This window comes from Lytechinus variegatus, chromosome 1, assembly GCF_018143015.1.
Source record: "Lytechinus variegatus isolate NC3 chromosome 1, Lvar_3.0, whole genome shotgun sequence".
Taxonomy (NCBI): Eukaryota; Metazoa; Echinodermata; class Echinoidea; order Temnopleuroida; family Toxopneustidae; genus Lytechinus; species Lytechinus variegatus.
This window is the reverse complement of record NC_054740.1, coordinates 19,442,145-19,466,627: the sequence shown is the minus strand read 5'-3', so window position 1 is coordinate 19,466,627 and position 24,483 is coordinate 19,442,145. Positions and strand designations below refer to the sequence as shown.

General features: G+C 35.3%; 1 protein-coding gene across 1 annotated transcript; it reads left to right on the top strand.

Annotated features, from left to right (window-relative positions):
* Window positions 1-852: 852 nt before the first annotated feature.
* Window positions 853-23,041, top strand: LOC121408420 (lysosome membrane protein 2-like). The gene is made up of 13 exons (XM_041599901.1): window positions 853-1,289; window positions 4,775-4,915; window positions 6,048-6,205; window positions 8,780-8,927; window positions 9,790-9,990; window positions 10,764-10,905; window positions 11,539-11,608; window positions 15,347-15,528; window positions 16,345-16,463; window positions 17,248-17,321; window positions 18,453-18,504; window positions 22,141-22,323; window positions 22,690-23,041. Exons 2-13 carry the CDS (start codon window positions 4,793-4,795, stop codon window positions 22,738-22,740), a joined length of 1,503 nt encoding a protein of 500 aa, XP_041455835.1. The 5' UTR covers window positions 853-1,289; window positions 4,775-4,792; the 3' UTR covers window positions 22,741-23,041.
* The last annotated feature ends 1,442 nt before the right edge of the window (window positions 23,042-24,483 follow it).

Here is a 24,483-nt window from a genome sequence, read left to right as displayed (position 1 = left end):
CTACGCTATTTTAAAGCAGGCTCATTATGAATATATATTTTGACTTTATGTACGTTCCTGAATCTGAGATAATTAACTTTTAATATTTGAATCGAATCATGCTTATTTCTGTTCATTGATACCCGTTATGCACACACAACGTACTAATACTTCATTAAGAACTGAACTCAGTAAATTAGAACCAGACTTTATCATGTTGCTCCGAGAAACTCATAAAAAAAGAAAATGTCTGTATTCTTTTTAAACACAAGTCATGAAACGCATTGTTGAAACACCTGTTATTGTCACCGGTTCGTCACATGAGGTTAAAACAGACTGATAATAAGCGGATAATTTCCTATCCTTCCTAACACATCTCTAATCTAAATAAATACGTTATCTAGTAGACAGGGGCGTCGATCCATTTTTCAGATCTGGGGGCCAAATCATGAATCAACGTTCCAAAGGCACTCGATCTCACAAAACAAACACACACGCACATAGGCCCATATTTATACATGCATACATAATAAAAAAAACAAGATATATATGCAACAAAAAATATTGCTTATCGAAGCGAGAGTTCTTTTGAGGTATAGAATTGAAAATGGGAAATTCTATTTACCTATTTAATCATGAGAAGTATGTGTTTTTGCTCAAAAAATCATGCGAGAGCGAAGCGCGAGTCCAATCGCACGATTTTAAATAAAGAACGAGTTGTGTATCTCGCTTGCTGATTTCTGTGTAACATTACAATCTTGTTTTATTTTGCATATGCGGAATTATTGGGGGGGGGGGCAAAACGATATGTTTGCCCCCGCCAATATTTTCATTGGTGGGGTGACCCCCCCCCAGGATCGACGCCTCTGCTAGTAGACGGTTGGTGGCACTTACCTGGACAGACATTTCCCTCAAGAATACATTCCTGGCTTCATGCCATTTCTAATCGGAGATATTAAATTGAACCTCGAGATGAAAGCGCAGAATTATTAAATGACAGTAATTAAGTGCTGCTCTCAATCCCCTTTTATTCAGTGATCTTACAAGTATCGAAGTTCATTTCATAAATGATAATCCCCGTGATAATCATGACCAGTGTTGCATTTTTGTAAGCAGTGTTGTAGTCATTCGTAACGTACCTAGCTAGCCTATCAAAAAAGGAATAATCCTGTGCTTCTATTGAACAAAAGAAGGGGAAAAAGCAACAAAAGTTGTGTTTTGTGGTTGGTTGATTGTCTGTATCTCCATTCAGCGGAATACTAGCAATGTGAATCCTGTCTTGGAGCTTGTCACGGTGATCGAGACTTTTAGTAAGTTTGAGGTGCAGTTTATGAATTCTCTTTTCACTCGCTTCATGCATAGTACAAAAGCTTATATTATCATGAATATAGTGCATATGTTGTTGATAGGCATATTCAACGTATGGGCCTATATATTCCTTGAATACTTAACTGCAATCTGATTGTTGGACAGCATGTTTTTTGTTATTGATAGGCCATATAGCCCACCATTTAAACGATTCCCCTCAATTCGTTGTAACGATTTATGAATGCGGATAATTGAAACAGAATATTGTCTGTTATCACAGTACTAGTGGACACGAATTGAGAAATCGCTTGTCGGTGGGTGGGTGTGTGTGTACGGGGGTGCGTGTTGTGGTAGGGAGTGTGGGGTGCGTGGGTGAGTGAAACATATATATGTAATCTTCCTCTTGAAGGCTTGTAGAGATTTGACATAATTTTGATAATAACATGATATTGAGGTAATTTTTTTTTTCTCTTACAAAAAAGTTTCATATTGTTATAGAAGAGAAATTTGGCGGTTTGATTTCATTTGTAATCATTTTTAAAATATTTGTAATCTAATTGATATTGATATATTTATTTGTTTGATTGTTAATTGATTATATACATGCAAAGAATCTTTAAAAAAAAAAAAAAAAAAAAGTGTGTTGTGAGTGAGGGCGTGTGTGTTTTGGGGGTGGTATGATCGTGTGGTAGGGAGTGTGGGGTGCGTGGGTGAGTGAAAGATTATATAAGTAATCTTCCTCTTAAAGGATTGTAGAGTTTCATAAAAAAGTTGTTTATTTGTTGTGACATAATTTTGATATTAACATGATATAAATATTGAGGTAATTTTTTTTTCTTTCACAAAAAAATGTTTCACATTGTTATAGAAGAGAAATTTGGCAGTTTGATTTCATTTGTATTCATTTTTAAAATATTTGTTATCTCATTTATATTGATATATTTATTTGTTTGATTGTTTATTGATTGTATACATGCAAAGAATCTTTATTAATATGAATTGTGATTGTCAACTTATTGTTTTGAAAGAGGAAGAAAATGAAATATTATTTTAAAAAAAGTTGTGGGTGTGTGCGTGTGAGTGATGTTGAGGGTGCGAGTGTGTGTGTTTTGGGGACTCTTTCATTTTTTGTTGTTTACCATAATTTATGGGGAAGTGTTGTTTGCGTAAAAGGTTACGTTTAAACACAACTCAGTCATGACGGGTCAATAATCTAACCTCGTTGAGGCGGACCTTTACCCCTTGGGATTCCCCAAGAGTGTCTTTCATCATGAAAATAAAATAATTGTTAAGTTTAGGGACACGATCTACCTAATATTTCGTTGTGTACAATGATAAACAATGGAGTTACTAACTGCAAATCTTTATGCATATATATACGCTTAAAATTGTGGAACACATGAAGGGCGGATCCAGGATTTACCGGGGGAGGGTGGGCTTTCTCAAAAGCATGGCAGGGAAAAAATAACCAAACCTCTCTCGGAGAGCATTTTTCGTATCAATGTTCACAAAGGGGGAAAAGAAAAGAGAGATTAGATGTTGGGTGGGAATCATCCTGGATTCCTGGATCCACGTTTGCTTCCATTCATAATACAACTGACCAACTATATAGGGAATGGGAGGGCCAGGTTGCAGGCTAAGCTATGCACGTGATGCATTTCTTGTAATAATCGACAGTTGTAAAAAACAATTTGGAGTAGAAGAAAAAATTGACAAGCCCCCCTCCCCCCCAAAAAAAAGGAAGAAAAGGGTCATCAGTCAAAATTGCTGGACATTTCGTCCCGTAAAAGACTGTTTTCCTCCCATATTTTTTTTCTTTTGAAAATTTAGGAGGTTTCAACGCACCAAGGGGGATCCAAGGGAGGGGGGGGGGCATGGGCCGGCTGTGCCCCTCTTTGAGAGGCACAACTAATTTTGTTTGATGTAAAAATGCCGTTAAAACGGAAGTGTCCCTCCCCCTCCGAAAGTGAATCCCTTTTTTTTTGGGGGGGGCGGGGCTGGCTTGTCATTTTTTTTCTCGGGAAAAATGTGCCCCCCCCCCTTTCGAAAAATCCTGGATCCGCCCCTGATCGCACCTCCCCACCCTCCCCGGCTACGGGCTTGATTATAATATGAATTTTATTAATAATTACTTTTTCTTTCATATATAACATTGACAAGTAGGCCTATTTTGATCAGTAATGCCTTAATCAACTACCGAGAAACGATACCCGTCTTTATAATATGGAAATTAATCTCCTGTTGTAAAGCATAATTTATGTAACATGTTGTAAAAAAATACTTTGCTTCATTAAGTGTGACTTCATTCCTATCTTGTTCGATAAAAATATACACTTGGTAAAAATGAATAACGGGATGAATAAATGATTGTTGATGGACGGATAGATGGGTGAATAATTGTTGCATTCAAGGGTATTCCGACCCAAATAAAAACTTGTTTTTATAAGGAAATGAAATATCATACAAGTTGATGAGTGAAAGTTTGAACAATATTGGACAAACAACAAGAAAGTTATGAATTTGTAAATGTTGTAAATATTGGTAATCACAATACCCATGGAGACTTCAAATTGGTCGCAAATGGGATGTCATAGTGATGTAAGGCAAGGACTACTCTTCCATGTACTCCAATACATATTATGGCTTTATTGTCATTTTTCCCAAAAGTTTTATTTCAAAATTTATTTTTCTTTCATGAGGACATAAAACAATATACTACCTGGGTAATATTTAGATTACTGCACCCGGGAAATGGGTACTATAGGAGACAACCACAAATCCCTGAGAATAAAGTACATGGCCTAGGGAAAGTTGTCCTTGCCCCTTGTCATAATTTACTTACCCAGTTGTCAATTTGAAATCTACATAGTATTAGTGATCTTAAGTTTAAAGCAGATATAACTTTAATTTCTTGTCTGATTTCTTTCAAACTTTCACCAATATCTTTAATTTATTTTTCTCCTTCCCAACACAATTAACATTTTATGGCCAACGCTGGATTCCCCTTTAAAGAGCGAATTAATGTTTTATGATAAATTAATGAATTAATAAAGGAAGAAAGAAATGAAAGAATGAATAAAGGAAGGAAGGAAGGGAGGAATGAAAGGATGAAGGAATAACACAGATGACGATGTATTTGAAATCGAGTCCACGACTTGTGAACAATACGATATAATACCGATTTTTATTTTTAGATCTATTGTCATCTTCGACAAAGCCGTAAAGTAATCTATAATCTGTTGGAATTACGTTTATGAAATTCTTCTCGTTGTAATTTATATGGAATTTGAAAATCAGTGTTTAAAATAATACTGTGGACCCTTTCTAGCAATAATGTAAATCAACTGGTAAATAATTTTTGGCGGTGTATCTGATAATCATTGCAGTGTTCTATGTTATCATGCGTCCAGTTTTCATTTTTCTTTGAAATTGTTGAATTTCTCAAATAATATAGGCAATGGTGATCGGTCTTTATATTCTTACCCAGATCAGACACGAACTAATAATGAAAGGTGGAACCAAGTTCTGTATCTCAGCAACAACATTATTCGTGGGTTTGATCATCGCAGTGGTGGGCGTGTCATTTCTTCACTTTTTCCCGATCATTTTTGACGAAGCATTGAAGAAGGTAAATTAAATCAATTATACAGTGCGTATAAAAAAAGTTTACACGTAGAAATGATCCTATAAAATAATATATTTATAATATCCTGAAGCCTTTTTTCCGCATTTATACATTGGTAAAGATCACTTTAAGCGAAAGACGATAAAATCTTTCCGTTTGAGTGAGCACCATTTACTTTTGAAAAGTTCGTGAAAAATGATTTGCGCAGAACTTGAAAATAGGTATTGGTTAATCATGAAAACAGCTCATAGACTTTAGCTGAAAAGATTGATTTGAATATATCTTTTACATTTTTAATTTGTTTCCTTGCCCAAAGAACTCCATTAATGCACCCCCTCAAACATATTCCCTGACCCACACACACACTCAGAGGCCTGCTTTACATGAAGCAGTGATCCGCATGAAATGGCTTATATTAGGCTTGATTTTCCCTCTGCATCATTGTCATGCTTGGAAAAGGTGTAGAGAAACAAGTATTGAATGAAATATGAAATGTAAACGTACTTTAAATGATAGCAACTTGCGGGGATGTTTGAAATAAACATGTTTATATTCAATGTCTTAAGATCCAGCTGGCACAAAAAAGAGGTAAAGGTTGTGCTATTTAGGGTTAAAATATTAATTTGGATGGCAAAGCTGTTACAAAATGTTAAAATGTATCTATCTTATTTCACTATTGGCTGAAAATGCTATAGAGATAATGTAGTGCACGTCGGTTTGTTGTCGCCGTTTTTCCTTGAGACAGGGTGAAATGAGCTTAGCTGCGCAAACCAATTTCTGTGAATTTTATAGAAATTGACAGTATCATTCTGTAATTGTTTTTTTTTTTACTTTCCTTTGATAGATGACACCCAAACCCAAGATTTTATAAGAACAAATTATCCCCATCATGCCCATGATGGATCATTGTCAGTTCCCAGGACTTATAAGAATAACAACAACAGTGATAATAATGAAATAATGATGATAATAATAATGATAACAATTATAATGATAATAAAAATAATGATAATAATAACAATGATAATAATGATAAGTAATATAGCGCTTTAGACACTCCGTTTCTCGCTTGCCCTCTCTGCATGTTATCCTAGATCCTACCATAACCAATCCTTTCTTATCACTCCTTTACAAGCAAACCCGGCTAGTAGAGGGGAGCACAGGTTATAATATCTGGGAGAGCCCACCTGCTGATATTTTCATTGATTTTTATGTGTGGCATCTTGAAAACCCACTTGAGGTGGAGAAAGGAGCTAAGCCCAACGTCACCCAGCGAGGACCGTACACATATAGGTGAGTTGTCATTGCGGTGTCCATCCGTTGGTCATACGAAGGTCTATATACAATCTTTATTATAAGGGGGGGGGGGGGTCGCTGAAAGGTGGTGTTCACCATCAGGGTCTCAATTCATAATTCGAGGAAAGATAATTATTAATAAAGTTGTATTCATGACTGACGTATGAAGGTCGTTATTCACAAAGTTTTATTTCCATTAGTGTCGTATTTCGTAAGGGACCAAGGGCGGAAATCTGTCTCCAGAGGTAGGGGGACCAGGAACTGGAAAATTTGACAAGCAAAAAAAAAGGTTATCACCCCCAATTTAAGAAGTTATTCGACCAAATAAATTTGATAAGCAAAAAAAAAAAGGGGGGGGGGTATCACCACACGGGTCGTGTGGTCCAGTGGTTAGAGCATTGGACTCATAATCACAAGGTTGTGAGTTCGAATCCCAACTCTGCCATTGTCTCCACTTTGATAAAAAGGCCCGAGAGTGATATCTGTCGCCTATAACGTCAGCCACTATGACTGATTAACCTAGACGTAAAATGTTTCATAGGTAATTGGTTATATACCAGCTTGGCGTTTACCAGCAAAATGCTGTCCTGCCGAGTTCCTGCGGTAGTTACCACAAACAGAAACAGAAACAGAAAATAAGTAAGGTCATGTCGTCCAAAAATACATGTTTTATTTAAATTTCTTTCTTTCCATCATAAAAGACCGAAAATAGTATAGGGGGACATTTGATATTGTCCCCCCTACTATTTTGGGTAGGGGGGACATGTCCCCCTGGGATTTCCGCCCATGTAAGGGACAAACATGGTCGCTATATTCAGAATTGGAAAAGAGGGTCTTAAGTTATAATTCAATATTAAAGGGTCATCATTCTACCCCTTATGTGATTTGCACATTGACTCCGCGTGGATTATGGATAGAAACTCTCGCTCTTATCAAATTATGACTGTATAACAACCTCAACTCTTTGTTAGATCGAGAAAAACATTTTGGAAATTTTTACTGAAAAGTCCAAGGGCCCAATTCATAGGGGGGGGGGGGGCTTGCGGATCGAGCTGTGCCCATGTTTTTGCGTATCGTGGAGGTGCCTTGTCTTAGGCGCCTGGCTATATACTTGGAAAGTCTGGGGTTCGATACTCGGCCGTGGCACCTATAAGTAAGTGAGCAAGGCATTTAATCAACAGTGCTCTTTTATCCTGCATTCAAATAAATGGAAATGCTGTACGCATTATTGGTAACAAGGTGTGCCCTTTTTTAAAAGTATATATTGGTGGCACCTTTAAAAAAGTAAACATGATCAGTTCTCACGATCGGAAAATCGGGTAAAGGGGTGCCCTGTGTCATGCCAACAATGCAATATCATTTGGTTTAAGAGAGGCAAAAAGGGCCCTCAAACACACACACACACACAGGCACAGATAATGCGTGTGCGAAACACAAGTTGATTTTTGTCTCACCTGCATAGCAGAGTGAGACTATAGGCGCCGCTTTTCCGACGGCGGCGGCGGCGGCGGCGTCAACACCAAATCTTAACCGACGGTTAAGTTTTTGAAATGACGACATAATATCTTAGAAGGTATATAGACCTAGTTGATGAAACTTGGCCATAAGGTTAATCAAGTATTACTAAACATCCTGCCTGAGTTTCATCTCACATGACCAAGGTCAAAGGTCATTTAGGGTCAATAAACTTAGACCATGTTGGGGGAATCAACATTAAAACCTTAACCTAAAGTTAAGTTTTTGAAATGTCTTCACAATTTAAAAAATGTATATGGACCTAGTTCATGAAACTAGGACATAAGTTTAATCAAGTATCACGAAACATCCTGTGCAAGTTTCAGGTCACATGATTAAGGTCAAAATTCACTTAGTGTCAATGAACTTCGGCCACATTGGGGATATTTGCTGAATTACCATCATATTATTGATCTGATTCATACAACTTGGACATAAGAGTAATCATATCACCGAACATCCTCTGCAAATTTCAGGTCACATGGTCAAAGGTCAATGAACTTTCTCCGAATTGGATGTATCTGTTGAATTACCATCATAACTTTGAAAGTTAATGGATCTGATTCATGAAACTTGGACATAATAGTAATCAAGTATCGCTGAACATCCTGTGCGAGTTGCAGGTCACATGATCAAGGTCAAAAGTCATGTAAGGTCAATGAACTTTGGGGGTATTTGTTGAATTACCATCATATCTCTGTAAGTGTATTGGTCTAGTTCATAAAACGAGGAAATAAGAGTAACCAAGTATGACTGAACATCTTGTGCGAGTTATAGTAGTTTTCAAAGTCAGCACTGCTGCTATATCGAATCGCGTGATGCAGGTGAGACCGCCAGAGGCATTCTACTTTTTATTTTAATTTTTTTGTATTCTGGCATATATTGAATGACCAGCGAGGAATTATTTTAATTCGGCCATTTACTTAATTATGTTCATGTTGGTCATTTTCGGGGGGGGGGGGGAATCAAAGAAAAATCACAATATGTATGTGGTATAAGGCAGCATACTTGAAGTGTATATTTCATAACATGTCCCTCATTTATATTATTCTACAGAGAAACTCGGAGTAAAGATTTCATCCAGAATAACAAAAATGGAACATTATCATATGTTCAGCCAGAAAGATACGTCTTTGATCCAGTTCATTCTGAAGGCCGCGATCCTAAAGTTGATAACTTTACCACAGTCAATATGCCACTACTAGTAAGTAAATTTATTTTTGTTCTTGTATTTTTATACTCATTGTTCATGTGAAAGTATAGTAGCAGTAATAGCAGTATAGTAGCAGTAGTAGTAGTAGTAGTAGTAGTAGTAGTAGTAGTAGTAGTAGTAGAAGTAGTAGAAGTAGTAGTAGTAAAAGTAGTATTAGTATTATTATTATTATTAGTAGTAGTAGTAGTAGTAGTAGTAGTAGAAGTAGCAGTATAGAAGAAAAAGAAGAAAGAGAAGAAGAAGAAGAAGAAGAGGAGGAAGAAGAAGAAGGAGGCGGAGGAAAAAATACGCATCTTGTTCAGGATCAAAAACATTGCCAAGAATATTCAATTTTCATGATAAATACATGAAATTTCCAAAAATCTTTACTCACGCTTCACGCTCGCACTATCAAAATAGGGCTCATGAGATTGTCGTATATTTTATATTGTTTTATAAGAATATAGCTAAGAGGTGACTGTTAGGATTACCCTTTCAAAGGAAAAATGATGGTAACCCCCCCCCCCCCCTTATTGGCGAATGCTGGATCCGCCCCAGCTTCACTGAATTGAGAATAAATTACGAAGTACCGCAACGTCTTGAATCCGATTTTTGACATTCACTTTCAAGAGAAAATGTAGATATGCATATACACTTTCATCATATTTTTTTGGTTCCTTTAATACTTCATTATATCATCATTTTGTTCCATCTTTATACAATTATTGAAATGATTGCGAATTTCCAGGGTTTTTTTAATTGTTTTAGTTTATTTGTTCTGTCAACCAATTTTCAAAATTAATGATTTAGTCAGCATATCACCAATAATCATTGCCATTTATGAAGGATTATTTCCAATTTCGTTCTTTTACAGACAATCATCAATCAACTTCAGTATATGCCTGAAAACTACAGATATCTCTTCAACGTCTTTGCAAACTTACTGGAGAGACATCTCCATGCGACACACACGGTTCATGATTTCATCTGGGGATATTTCAGTCCGCTACTCGCCCTTGCTAAGATTCTTAGGCCCGAAATGGTGGCCACGGATGAGTTTGGAATATACGTTGGGGTATGAAATATGACGATGAGGATGTAATGGATATGGAGATAATGGTGATGTATGATGGTAGTAGTGATGATGGTGGTGATGAACATGATGTTTGTTGTGGTCCCAATGATGGTGGTGATGAGGATGGTGGATGATGGCGATGATGAATATGGTGATGATTGAGGTTGGTGATGGGGATGGTAAGAAAAAGGATGATGGGGATGATGAGGATGGTGATAATGAGGATGAGGATGAGGATGTTGGCGATAATGAAGATGGTGATGAGGGGGTGTCAATGGGGATGGTAAGAAAAAGGATGATGGGATGATGAGGATGGTGATAATGATGATGAGGAAGATGGTGAGGAAGAGGAAGATGTGGATGAGGAGGATAGTGATAGTGAGGAAGAGGATAATTATTATTACGGCAATAATCGCTTTTGTTCACCAGCAGGTACGAGGTTTGAAGACAGTCATTTTTCCTCATTTTTAAATTTGCCCTTTTTTGTACTTCTCTTAGTTCTTCTCCTTACTTTTATGTCTTACTCTCTTAAGCGCCTTGAGCATTTAATCAAAATGGAAAAGACGCTATATAAATTATATGTATTATTATTAATAATAATACATTCAGGAGCGGGATGGCACTGAGTGCATTATGACTTCACTTCAAATGGGGTTCATTCTCATTTATTTAAAATAAGATATAGGTAAAAGAGGGGGCACAACTTTAATACATATTAAATCTGAATTAGAATAGAAAAGAGTTAAATTTAACTATTTTATTCACGAATACAGAAAAACAACTCTTCTGATGGCGTTTACACAGTCTACGATGGAGTAAGAAATTACACTAAAACTAATGAGATAGAGAGATGGAATGGAAAGGATGATGTGTCGTATTGGACTACCAAATATGCAAACAGGATTAATGGCACAGGTATTCTGTCAAACTTTTTTTTTCAAGATTTAATTCGATTCAGACTAAATATAAAACATTTACATGTCTTGTGTTGCAAAGCAAGGTTTAGGAGACCTATACGAGTTGGCATCCCAGATATAAACGATAAAAAAGAAATATACAATCAATGACATTAAACAAGAAATACAAAAAGGTAAAATCATTAGGTTAATTTAATATCAATTTCAAACAAATATAGATTGGTAAATGTGGAGCAAGTTGATTATGAATGATAACCTAGGCCTACATGAAACATAAATTTCACATATGATCAAAGTATAAACGTAACTCATATACACACCCTTTTATCATGTCTATCAAGGTGATATAGACACATGCACGGGCACGCAAACATTCCTTTTTATCATTATTTTAGCATATTGATATTTCTTTTTATTGACTTATTTTGGCATCTAATATACCTGAATAAACAGGTCAAAGATCTTATAGCACTTATAGTTATAATGGTGTCATTTTCAATAATTTTTTGCTACATTATAAAGCAAAAAAATATAACCGCATCTTAATTATAGGCCAACGCAAACAATAAATCCAAACACATGAGTTATAAATGTATGTTTAATATTTGTTTTTATGATCATCTTCTTGCAGATGGAACCTACTTTAGACAGTTTTTAACGAAGGAAGAAAAGATTTACATTTTTATTTCTGACATTTGTCGGTAAGTACAATGTGTGATAACGTGATTTTATCTGCATGATCAACGACAGATTACTTCTGTTATGTCTGTATCATAAATTATTTCGTATATCGCTACATGACAATATCGTCTAATTTATTCCCTTTCAGTTTTTTCCTTCATTGTTTTGTTGACATGTTTAAAGTGTTATACAGTGCGTCCCACAAAAACGAAACCGAGATTTATCGATGATTTATCATAAATTAATCACAAATACAATAGACAATCTCTTCTTTCATCTGAAATTACTAAGATTATTTTTCATTCATGCATGAGTGAGCAACAACAATTTAAAGAGGGGATACAAAAAGTCATTTGCCGAGCTATATCTGGGTTTCAAAAAAAAAACCTTAGTTTTAAAAAGTTCGTTATCTGCTCTTTAATTTGATACCTCAATTACAGAAAATGGTCAAGATATAACAAAGTTCTAGTTATTTGAAATAAGGCTTGAATTTCAATAATTTTATAAAAATTAAGAGGTTTTACAGGCTATTGCGTCCAGACCATAAAGATGTACATGTAGGGGAAGGCGGGGTAAGTTGAGCATAGGGGCAAGTTGAGCCACCAGCCCCAGGTCAATAATGAATGAGTCAGACATTGTGGTGGTGTCATGTATTGATGACCCATAGCATAACCCCTAACCTCACCACATTGTTTCCAACTTTGAAACAAAAAGTAGTTTTTTAGAGGGAAAAATATGAATTTCAGCCAAAAAAGTAAAAAAGAGTGTGAAATAGATAAGTGCTTTATAAACACACACGTCTTGAAATATAATAAAGACATGATAACAACATTATTAGTCCAGGTATGAATCTTCATTCTTGTCATAGTCATTTATATGATGGATGCATAATAAATGTGTGGATACAAAATTATCGCACTAAGTCCGGACTGGGGCAAGTTGAGCCAAACAGCATGGGGCAAGTTGAGCCATGGTAATTTCTATATAATGTATCTTAAAAAAACAAACAAACCATAAAAATCGATTGAAATGCAGGCTGAAAGGAGCAAATTTACATGACTGCTCTTTTCCTTTTACAGGGTGTTAGTATTTATCAAGAATTAGCAAGTGAAAAGACTTTAAACAAAAAAAATGACATGCTGGTTCTCCCCCCATACATTTTGTACATAGTTTTTGTGGCTCAACTTACCCCAGAAGGTGGCTCAAGCTTACCCCATATATGGGGCAAGTTCAGCCATTTGACATCGGTTTTTTCAAAGGTCACAATGAGTTTCAGTGTTGGGGTAGAAAGTTATAATTATATAGGTGGAAAATATTTCAGAAGAATGAAATTTCAAAGCAAGGTACTTATTTCGACAAGATTATTAATCATATCAATTCTAACATGCAAAAAGCAAAAACTGTCACAACTTACCCCGCCTTCCCCTATATATCTCTATGGTCCAGATTCACTCGACACTCCGCGTCGTTGCCGATCAGCCATGCATTAAGTCTTTTGTTCACCGTCCGCGTGCGATATAGCTTAGAACTGGGCTTAATTCTGCAGTGGAAAAATGGTGAAAACATGTTTATTTAATGAAATTATGGTAATACAGGCATTGTTTCGAGAGAACAGAAGTAACAGAACTATTTTACTTCTTCACCATTTTCTGTGATTAGGGTATCAAAATAATTAAAGAGCAGATATTGAACTGTTTGGGCATGTGATTTTCTTTTTGAAAAATTCAGATACCCCCGCCAAATTAGTTTTTGGTATCCTTTCATAAAATTGTTTTTGCTAACTAATGCGTGAATGAGGAATACTCTTAGTAATTTCAGGTGAAAGAGAAGATTATATTGGTAGGTCATTTTGTCTATTGTATTTATGATTAAGTTATGATAACCGGATAGACATGATAGAAGAGTTCCAAATTTGCCTCTTACATTTTTAACGTTTTCCTTTTTTAATAGCATGTTGTACTTGTAATATGTAATATTTCATATTGTTGGCATTGCATTTATCTTTGCTTTCTTTCTCTCTCCAATATCCTTTTTCTTATTTATTCCATTTTTTCTGTTTCTCCATTCTCCCTATCCCTTTTCTCTTTTAAGCCAAGTCTGCCCCGACTGTAGGTTGATTCGAATGAATAGAGGTGGATCGGCTAGAATGTAAAATGTTGAGTACTATGCCTATTATATCTCGGTTATCTATTCGTTCGGGTCGACTTTTTGCTGGGGCGGACTTGTTCTTTTGTTAAAACTTTGATGCATATCCAACAACCTGTTTTATGTTTCAGCGCTCCATTCGACCTTGTTAAACGCCTTTTTGTTCAATTACACCGATTTATCGTTCTCTTTATAATCCAATAATACACAATGCTATTCAATGATTTTGCCAATTGTTACGCATTTCTTTTCCCTGTTATTCTTACCGTTTCCGTTTCACACGTGTTAAATACGCCACTCATTTATGTTTCCTGCTACTTTTGCAAGGTCGCGAATGGAGGTTACTATGTATTCTGTATTGACTGGCTGTTTTTATTTATATATGTATTTATTTACTTATTTATTTTTATCTTTTCACCTATATATAATATATACCTTGTTTGTATATTTGCGTTTTTTGTCAATCTATATGTTATATTTTTTACCTTGTACTAGCATTTGTAATTCAGCCTTTGGCTGCAACGAATGTTTTTTGAGTATCAATAAAGTAAGACCATTATTATTATTATTATTATAAATCATCGCTAAATCTCGGTTTCGTTTGGACGCACTGTACACAATGTGACAAGCAGTGAAGCTATATGAGAGAAGATAATATCGCTCAGTAGACTTATTCAAAAATTACCACCACCACTCCTTGCTCTCTTTCTTTTATTTTTATGCTTTGTCATAGTTTACTACTTTCTCGCGTTACTTTGCTGCTTACCCATCTTAACATTGAATTAAGGTGCCATGAGCCTAATTACATCAGGAGGGCTCAAGATATTCGTTCGACCCAACCCATTCGAATTTTTTTCAATTTGATGTTGCTAATTGACAAAACTGTATGAATATGATTCAAAATCTAACACTGATTCTAGAAATGGTTACTACTGAACTCCCTTCGCCCAAAGTGGGAAGATATAAAAGTGACTTGGAACTATTTTTTTGACTGGCGGACTAATTAGGGCTATTTTACTGTTTGAATCGATGAATTTGATCCATTCATAGTTATCTTCATAAATGGCAATTTATTTTTAAAATGAGCTGGCTACGCTACCCTTTCCTGGTCAGATATGGAATGCCAGATATATATCCTATCCAATGGTAGTAAACATTCCACCCTCTAATTTCACATTTATTTTTTATGAATTTTTCAAAAGTGCCATTTTAACACACAAGTCTATGGGGAATGTTTTACGCGCGTGACACCTTAAAATAATCTGTGAAGCGCTTAGACACGTCGTTCCGATGTATTAAGCGCTATTTAAAAGCGGATTATTATTATTTAAGTTAGAGAGTCAAAAGGGGCCAAAGCTTTCGATCCTAGCAGAATCTTCGTCGGAGGCAAAGTTGGTAATCTATTGGTAAAGCAAATTTATTCAAAGGATGACTGTCTGAGAATGAATGAAAATATATCTGCTATACTTATTTATCAGACAGTGTCAGCTGACGGCACTTATGCTAAGCAAAGCGATTTTGTAATCAATATATGACCAACCATTTTTGGTGGATGTTAATTTTTACTATTTTTGGTTATGTAATTTAATGTATATCCATGTCGTTTCATTCAGCTCAGTGTATGCAACGTTTCAAAATGAATCGGAAACACGGCAGATTCCAACATGGCGATACGTCATCCCTAAATCTGTATTTGATAATCATTACATCGAACCATCTAATGCTGCTTTCTGCACACCCGATAAGAACAGCTGTCCACCAGGAGGGATTCTAAACATCACTGATTGTCAATACGGTAATATTTTGGCTGTTTATATATATTCTATTGCTTTTCTGACCAATTTAATATAAATATACTTTGTTTAATTCAACGATATAAGCAAGTTTGATGGCTTCAAATAATCAATTTTTATTAAATAAAACTAAATGAGTATATTTATCTTCTATCCTTTCTTGTCTTGTCTGTATTGTCACAGTTTTGCGTCCTCGTTTGGTTTTTGCCTTATAGTCCTGCTAGTTTCCCAATTTCAGTCCTTCTTTAATCTTCGATAGTTTATTTTAGTTGTTCGTCAACTTAAAGTAGCTTCGTTGTAGTTTACGGTGACTTTTTACAAAAAGACCTTTGTTCGGGTCCCTTCCCCCTTCTACCAATGAATTTATTATAAAGCTTTAGATTTTGATTTTGTTCGATTCTTTTTTTCATATTTGTGGAACATGTATAAGAACTTTCGAAAAATTGAAATTATTAGTATAACGAATTTGTAGATCCCCACATAATTTATTGTAGTTCCTACAAATTGAGCTGCACATTATTTTGTCTAAATCTGCGTACCTGAAATATCAGCTACAAAATAAGGATAAATAGTAGCCTACTTGAATTATCCGTTAACAAATAACTCAGAATAATCAATAATAAAATTAGTTATTTTGATGTTCTGGTCTATAGTCAATTTTATCTTTTAAACTGGAGATACTTATTTTAGTTTTTATCATTACGTTGAGTAACACTTTTGGTGTATGATAAATATAAAGAGAAATCACGTGAGATTACAACGAAAGTGTAATGGATCTATATCAGATAAACAAAAACTTTCACCTTTTCCATTTTCAGGTGCTCCAATCTATTTTTCATCACCACATTTCCTTTTTGCCGATAATGAAGTCTTTCAGATGATAAATGGTGTTCATCCTAATAATACATTACATCAATCATATCTTGAAATTGAACCAGTACGTATACAAGGGGTCATACCGTCGATTACTTGAAAGCTTTCATTTTTTTGGTATAAGTGAGATGGTTATTACTTGGATTGAAGAACTTTTAATAAGAGGAAACAGAGAACCCATAGCCCCAGGTGAATAGCACACTGGGAGGCTTGTGACGATTGTCTGCGTTCGCGGAATGGGGATGGAACGGGATGGCCGCACCCTTTCGAGAAAATCGAGGGAGCTTTTCTCGGAAGGGTACGTGGGCTAAGGGGGGGGGATCAACGCACATTTTCGGAACAACCGGTGGAGCTTTTCACGAAAGGCTGCAGACTGCATTTAGTCCAGTGGCGTACCTAGGATTTTCCACGGGGGGGGGGGGCAAATTCGTCCGCCAAAAAAATTGACAAGAAAAAAAAGGTCTTCAACCACAAGTAAAGGATTTCGTTCAAGAAAAAAAATGACAAGCAAAAAAAAAAAGGATTTCAAGTTCAAAGGAACTGGTCGGGGGGGGGGGGTGCAGGGATATGTCCCATGCATGGGTTGTGACTAGTCAGGGGGGCAGTCTGCCCCTTCTTCCCCCACCCCCCGTAGGTACGCTAGTGATTTAGTCATATGCTTTCACAAATCTTGTTGTGGTAAAGTTGCAGAAATTATTTGGGATAAGAAAACAAATCATACAGCGTTTGATGTTATCAACCCAAATGGTAAAAAAGAAAGCGGGTTTATTCACCTCCATAATATTCATTTGAATTTGCTGTCGGTTTATTAATGATTATCTTATCTTTTTTGTTTATTATCATTATAGTACACGGGAGTTCCTTTGAAGATTGGTAAGAGAAGCCAAATCAACACGTATATCCATAGTTATGATTTTATCGAGTAAGTATAAATATATAAGGGATGTCACGTACCCTGATAAAAGGGCGGGCATTTTTTAAAGGATACATTGATAGAACTGATTCAACTTTATACGACTAATGGAAATCGAAAAATGATCGAAATATATTGATATGTACAATTTAGATAGCAATCCCTCTTTTCATACATTCATAATTCAATCATTAAAAATAAATACCGCATGGTAGACCATAATTGTGTGTATAGGTTTCTGTGCATAAACTATCAATTCAATTAAAATCTTTAAAACCTCCTTTTCTGCTCGAAATTCAACAGATTCTTTTCACGTTTACTGAACTGATATAAACCACGCTCATTGATGGGCGTTAAGAGGGTATATTCCTGTTTATCTAGATTAATACTTTATAGACAACGATTGGTAGCAAAACGATTATAACAAAATATATTTGCCATAAATCGATCGTGGGGAATATTTACCTGAGAAGAATCAAAGATGACTCAATGTAAAATCTGGATATGATGTTTGTTTGTTTCGTCACGTCTGAAACAGATGAAAAGCAACATTAGAGAACATTATAGAAAATTTAGTAGTAAAATATAATAAATCGACGGATACCCCAATTCTGATAATACTGCTCTTCCTTGCTTATGGGGTCCGTGAAATGAATAGTATAGCATATAACGGTTGGTAGAGGGGGATGGGGTGCAGAGATGAGTTATCCCCGTCTACTATTCAACTTCTAATCTAAAGTATCAACTCAAAGATAAAAACAAATACATCGATTTGAATTTAGACTGCAAAACAAGCCGGTCGCTTCGCTCCACCGATTAATATGATGTTCTCCATATTGCACTCTACCCATGGTCCAGGAAAACGGGGGCTGCGTGTATTATTTTCCATGGGCAGCACCCCCTAGAATTCTGGTGTGTCAAAATTTGACATTTTGTGATACCCCCCCCCCTTTATTTTGCTTTTATTATTTTCTGTGACCAAAACGACCTTCATTTTGTAGTGTAAACCTTTTTTTTGCTTGTCAAATTTATTTCAGCACCCCCAGCCCCCCCAAAAAAAAATCGTTTTCATGCATGGCCCTGCTATTTTCTTCTGCTTGGAAAGAAGATAATTATTTTTATTTTTTTTTTGTTGCACAGGTTTTATAAGAACGTTCCTAAAGCATACTTACCACTTGTCTGGATGGAAGAGGTACGTACACAAGAACAAAATATTTCATGAATCTTTAAATAAATGAATAGATAGATAATTAATTAATTATGGATAAATAAGTATGCATGTATATGGGGAAATTAAAACGTAAAAGGAAATGGCAATTGAAATTGTCCTTTAAATTTGATGTAATTTATGTTACTCTGTCAACTGTGTAATACTTGAAACAAATTGAAAGAGTAAAATAAAACAAATGAATTGAAAAACTGAATTGAATGTGATGATCAGATGCATGATTGTGTGAAAATGGTCAAACATTGAATAATTTTTAAATTTCAACCATCCTTAATGATTATGTGTGGCGGGGGGGGGCAGTCAAACGTATTGCTGTAGACACGCGTGACCAAATTATTTCCAAACACCCCCTAAACGAGATTTTTTTTTCTCTGTGTTCAAAATAAACCCCTAAATAAGTTTTTCGCCGGCTTTATTTACACAATTTGGCCCCTAAACAAGTTGTCGCCAGAATATGACCTCGGGGAAAAAGCCTGGGGAAAAAACATACCCTAAATACGTTTGGCTAGTCTTTAAAAAAATAGCTTTGGAAAAAAAATAATAGTCCCTAGATATTGCACCTGTGCATTATTTGTTTCATCAAAATGGGTTAGCAGGTGAATCTATAGCGTGATCTATAGTGGAAATTCTTAAACCCCTCCATCGAGGGGGGGGGGGCTTCGGGTTAGTTATATACGGTCATCGCATGATTTCATGTGTTTGGTACGGAAGACCAAAGACAACCTCTAATCGCCTAACACATGAAATCGTACGATTGCATTAGCCCCTTTAAAAACAAAATCGTAGAATAACGCATCCTACGATGATCGTAGCAAATGTAGGCCTTTCCTTATTTGGATCATTGGACAAGTTGGATAACAAACTGGTGTCTATTATTTTTCTCCTTTACTTGTAAATTTTAATTAACACCCTTTGATCTCTGCATATTCAGTAGCGTATCGAGGCAAAACGGCGCTCCACAGTGGGCCAGAAAGAGTTGGAAGTGCGCCAACATTATATTCCGTGTTAGATTTTTACTTTAACATGTTGATTATGGGTAATTTTGGGCGTAGAATCGACTGAACATAATTTAAAGCCGGTATGACGTCACCTTGATACCAAATTTTGATTGCCTACTTGAAATATCTGTGAAAAGACAAATTACACTAAGTAAATTGTGTAGTATATAAACTTTGTGTTATGTGCTACTTTAAAGTTGGCCAGAGTGAATGTCAGTTTATGCCTGAAAAGTGATTTAAGAAATGCCGAAATAATTTTTACTGCATCAAAATGATTATTAATTACATTTATAAACAAAAAAACTTTAAAATCTGAAAAATATTAACCTTGCTTTATCAAGCTGTGTTGACTTGTGTAAAACGATATATAACACCACGAAGTATCACTATGACGAGGGTTTGGGGCTGAAATTATTTTACAAGTAAGATTTATCCCTGGAAGAGTTGTGGGTATAGCCCGTATTTGCTTTAACAACATTTATTTTGTTTACATTAAGCTCGGAATTCATGTCATTTTCATGGAATGGAAGGGGAATCGTCCTCGCCGTGCAAAATCGAACGGCAATGCACCCCCATGCGGTGCGCTACGATGACTGCGCGGTATAAAAATGAATGTTTTTGAACAGGTTTTTAGGGTGTTGTGTCAAGTTAAATCGGGTCTAATATAAAAACGGGCAAAAACGGGCAGCTAAATTTGGTATCGACTTAAAGCTTAGACATCGGGAAAAATGATGATTATAGAATTTAGACGGAAATCCACCGAAATCTAAACTATTCTATATTGTAAATGCAAAAAACATGGATTTTTCAGCCTATTTCGAGGAAAAATCATCCTATAAACCTCTTAAACGGTGTCTTTTATCTACTTTGAACACTTTCACACGAAGAAAAGAATATATCAGGATTATGTGGGAGCCATTTCAGATTCCTACATGAAAAATTTCCTGTGAAATGGCCTGTGTTTCAACTAGGTTGTCATATACGCGACATTTCGCAAAATGTCACATTTTACGATTTGAGGTAGGAAATTAACAACCTTTATGCAAATTCCGGAATGAAATATTTTGCTGAAGCATTCTTCAAAGTGTTGTCTTTCAGCTGAGCATGACAAAAAATAAAAATCTGAAATTGCCCAAAATGACTTTTGGCGCACTTTTGTTTCACCCCGGCCCACTGTGCGCTCGGGGCAAATGCTAAAATCGCGCCCCTTTCAACTTAAATTGGGGCATAATTATGTCTGAAAAAGAGGTATCTTAAAGAGAATTCATTGTAGAGGGGAAGTATTAAGGGGAGATTTAAAGAAAAAAAATATATCAATTTATATATTGTAAAGAAATGGATGAAGAGAACAGTGGTAGCCGTTCCCCAGACCTATCTACCCTTTGGAAAAATTGGTGATGCCGAAAAATGTCTCTGCCGGGAATCGAACCCGGGCCCCCAGCTTTGAACGCCGGTGCCTTAACCACTAGACCACAGAGACGGGTTAGTGGCTAGGGTGACCGTCAGATAGACAGATTTTCGACACTATACCAATTATATTTTCCTTTGTCGGGTGAAGGTGAGTTTTGAACAATGAGGCATGGCGGCTTGTCATTGTTCAAAACTCACCTTCACCCGACAAAGGAAAATATAATTGGTATAGTGTCCCGGCAGAGACATTTTTTCGGCATCACCAATTTTTCCAAAGGGTAGATAGCTCTGGGGAACATTGATTTAAGCTACGCCTACCATTGTTCTCTTCATCCATTTCTTTACAATATTTAAATAAAAAAAAGAGTTGCCAAAAAGCTGTTGTATATGTAGTTTTTATTTTTTTACTGCTATTTTGTTGGGCAAAAGACCCCTGGAGTTGATGTTCAAGGATCTTAATAACTGACATTTTGAAAGACCTAAACATTAACTTTGTAGTGAAAATTACAATAACTTTCACTGCATCACTGCCTAAAATAAATACCTCGGAATGGCTCAGTGAAAATGCTGAATAACTAAACATGAATATAACCTTTTTTTCATGCAAAATTAAGTTCCGAAAGTCGGCAAATTAGCTGATTTTGCAGAACTGAATTGAAAAGTGCAAATTGAATATCAGTTTAAAAGACATTGAAGCTGGTTAATTTTTCATTTTACCTTTTTTTTGCGCCCCCTGAAAGTGGCGCCCGTGGCATGTGCCCCTTGGCCCTTAGTTACCATGGTTACGCCGCAGCGATATATTTTGGACATTTGAAATTATCATACGGAATTCTTTTTCGAGGTACATCCGTTAGAATAGTGATAAGGACCGTTATTCATAATAACCATTATCCATAAAGACCATTCTTTATTACAGAAAAGGATTGAACCCCCCCCCCTTTCTGGCCTGCATCCATTGACTCCCAAGTACAAATGAAAAGAGCTTTTATTATGACATTGTTGATTTAACATTATATGAATTTGAGGAGATGTTACACTGGGGCCTGTTAGGATGATGATGGTATTACGGTTATTATTTTAATAAATCAATACAAATAATTTGAAAGAAGAGAAAGCATAATACTCAACATTGAAGAAACAACATGAATATAAAGTGGAATTAAAGGTACGTTTCGTATTTGATTTGTTGCAGAGAAGCTTCGCTACCAAGGAGGCTGCTGACGAACTTAAGCGACAGCTGATGGTACCTTTAGCTATAGGAAAGTATTCACCATGGGTAGCATTCAGCTTAGGAATCCTTATATTACTAGTAGGGATAGGATGTTCAAGGTATCAATGGAAACAATGGAACGAAAACCCGAGCTTAGCTATAAATGTAAGTCTGTTTTACGAAAAATAACAAAACTATACATTATTTGTCAATTGTCTTTCTATTGCAATCTATTAAATCATGATAATAAAAAAATGAGAACTACAGTTATTGACTCGGAACAGAATGTTGGAGACTAAGGTGATTTTTGGTCTGCCTTTTTAAATAATGTTTCGGTCTTAAGTTCTCATTGTTTGTATTAATGTGTTGGTGTGTCATTAATTAGTTAATATCAATAATTATCATTAAGAGTCACATGGTCCACGTCAAACTTCCATTGTATATATGATTGATTATTGAAGCCAATGAAAATATTTTGAAACGAAGTATAACATGTTTTCATCATCTCCTTTTTTCTATTTAACTCGCCAGAGTGTGATGACGGATGAAGAAATAGAACCAATGATGCATGACTGTATGTGATTTGAGCTTCCTGACATGTAGATAATGATGCACAAAGGGCGAGGAGTATTATTTTGGTCTAAGCACTTTTAATATAGTATACAAATATACCGGGCTTTGAGTAAGTATATCGGGAATTATTCATCCTAGGTTGGACTGGCATTATTATTTTTCCCCGAAGGGAAAATAGTAATTTGGCCGGTACAACCGAGGATAAATAATACCCTTTATACTTTTGAAATAAAGGCCTGGTATATTTGTTTTATATCCTACACTTAATAACTGAATAAGGTAAAACAATTATACTATAGTCTTTTCCTAATTTCGACAAAAAAAAATATACAGCAGGGGTTAGTTTGGAAAAATAGTAATGCCAGTCCAACCTCGGATGAATAATTCCCGCTATATTACTCAAAGCCCGGTATATTTGTATATTATCATCAATAGTAGTAGTAGTAGTAGTATAGTAGTAGTAGTGGTAGTAGTAGTAGTAGTAGTAGTGGTAATGGTAGTAGTAGTAGCAGTAGTAGTAGTAGTAGTATATTGTAATAGTAGAAGTAGTTGTAGTACTATATCTTTATTGATCAAGCATTATCATTATCATCATTATCACTTTCTTTTTCGTTGTGAGAAAGCATTATTTTCTGAAATTCCGCAAAGTTAAACGCTGTTTGAAATTTGTATACAACGCTGGTAACAACATGAGCAGTAGTTGTTTATCATTTTTAACATGTGTTTAAAATCTTACGGAACAGACTTTAGTATCTAACAATTAAACTTAAATGAATCCAGTCTGCATAGTTCTTTAAAGTGTTTGATAGCTACTGTAACGTTTATATAGTTAATAGCGTTATCATATTACATTAATTCATTCGCTCATTTCATTCCTTCCTTCATTTATTCATTCATTGCCTTTTATGCTTTATCTAAGTTGTATAATTATTGCCTTTTTAATGCATTTCACTATGATTTTACAATGTATTTTATTGTGCCAACACCAACTTGTAAACATGATTTTCCAGCTCTTGCTGTTTTTCATGTATGATTGTTAACATGTTTTATTATCAATAAAGACCATTTTTTTAAATTGAATTGAATTGAATAGCGTTGTACAACAATTTAAACAACGTTTTAATGTACATTATTTCCTGCTAGCATAAGAAGGACTGGGAAGGTGAAGCTATTGTGTCATTGACGGAATGTTGTGGTTGTGTCATCAGGAAATATAATAATACAACCTTGACACATCTGTACCCTGATTGAAATGAATCTGCTTGGCTAACATTTATCTATTACTGTTGAGAGTGTTTGCATTACTATATTATATAAACAACCCTCATTTTTTGAAACGTTACTCGGCTTGTTTTGACTGTATATTTAAACAGTACACATTGCGTTAAATAATGTGCAATAATTTAAATCATTATGTAGAATTTTTCTTAGTTATTGGTTACCTTTATTTATTCCATTTAAGTCATTACGCTTTCATGTTAGAACCATGTCATAGCATACGTTTTGGCCAAATATTATATATCTTTATTTATTGAACGATGAATAATGAATTGAGGGTAACAGTTTTCACACTGTAGGCCTGTATTTATAGGCGTAATAATAATGATAATAAAAATAATAATAATAATAACAATAATATTATTGATGATAGTAATAATAAGTACAACGAATAGAAAGCACAAGGTTTTTAAGCATTAAGAATATAACAAATAACGTTGTAATAAAATGATATTGAATTATTTTTGTCGTGTT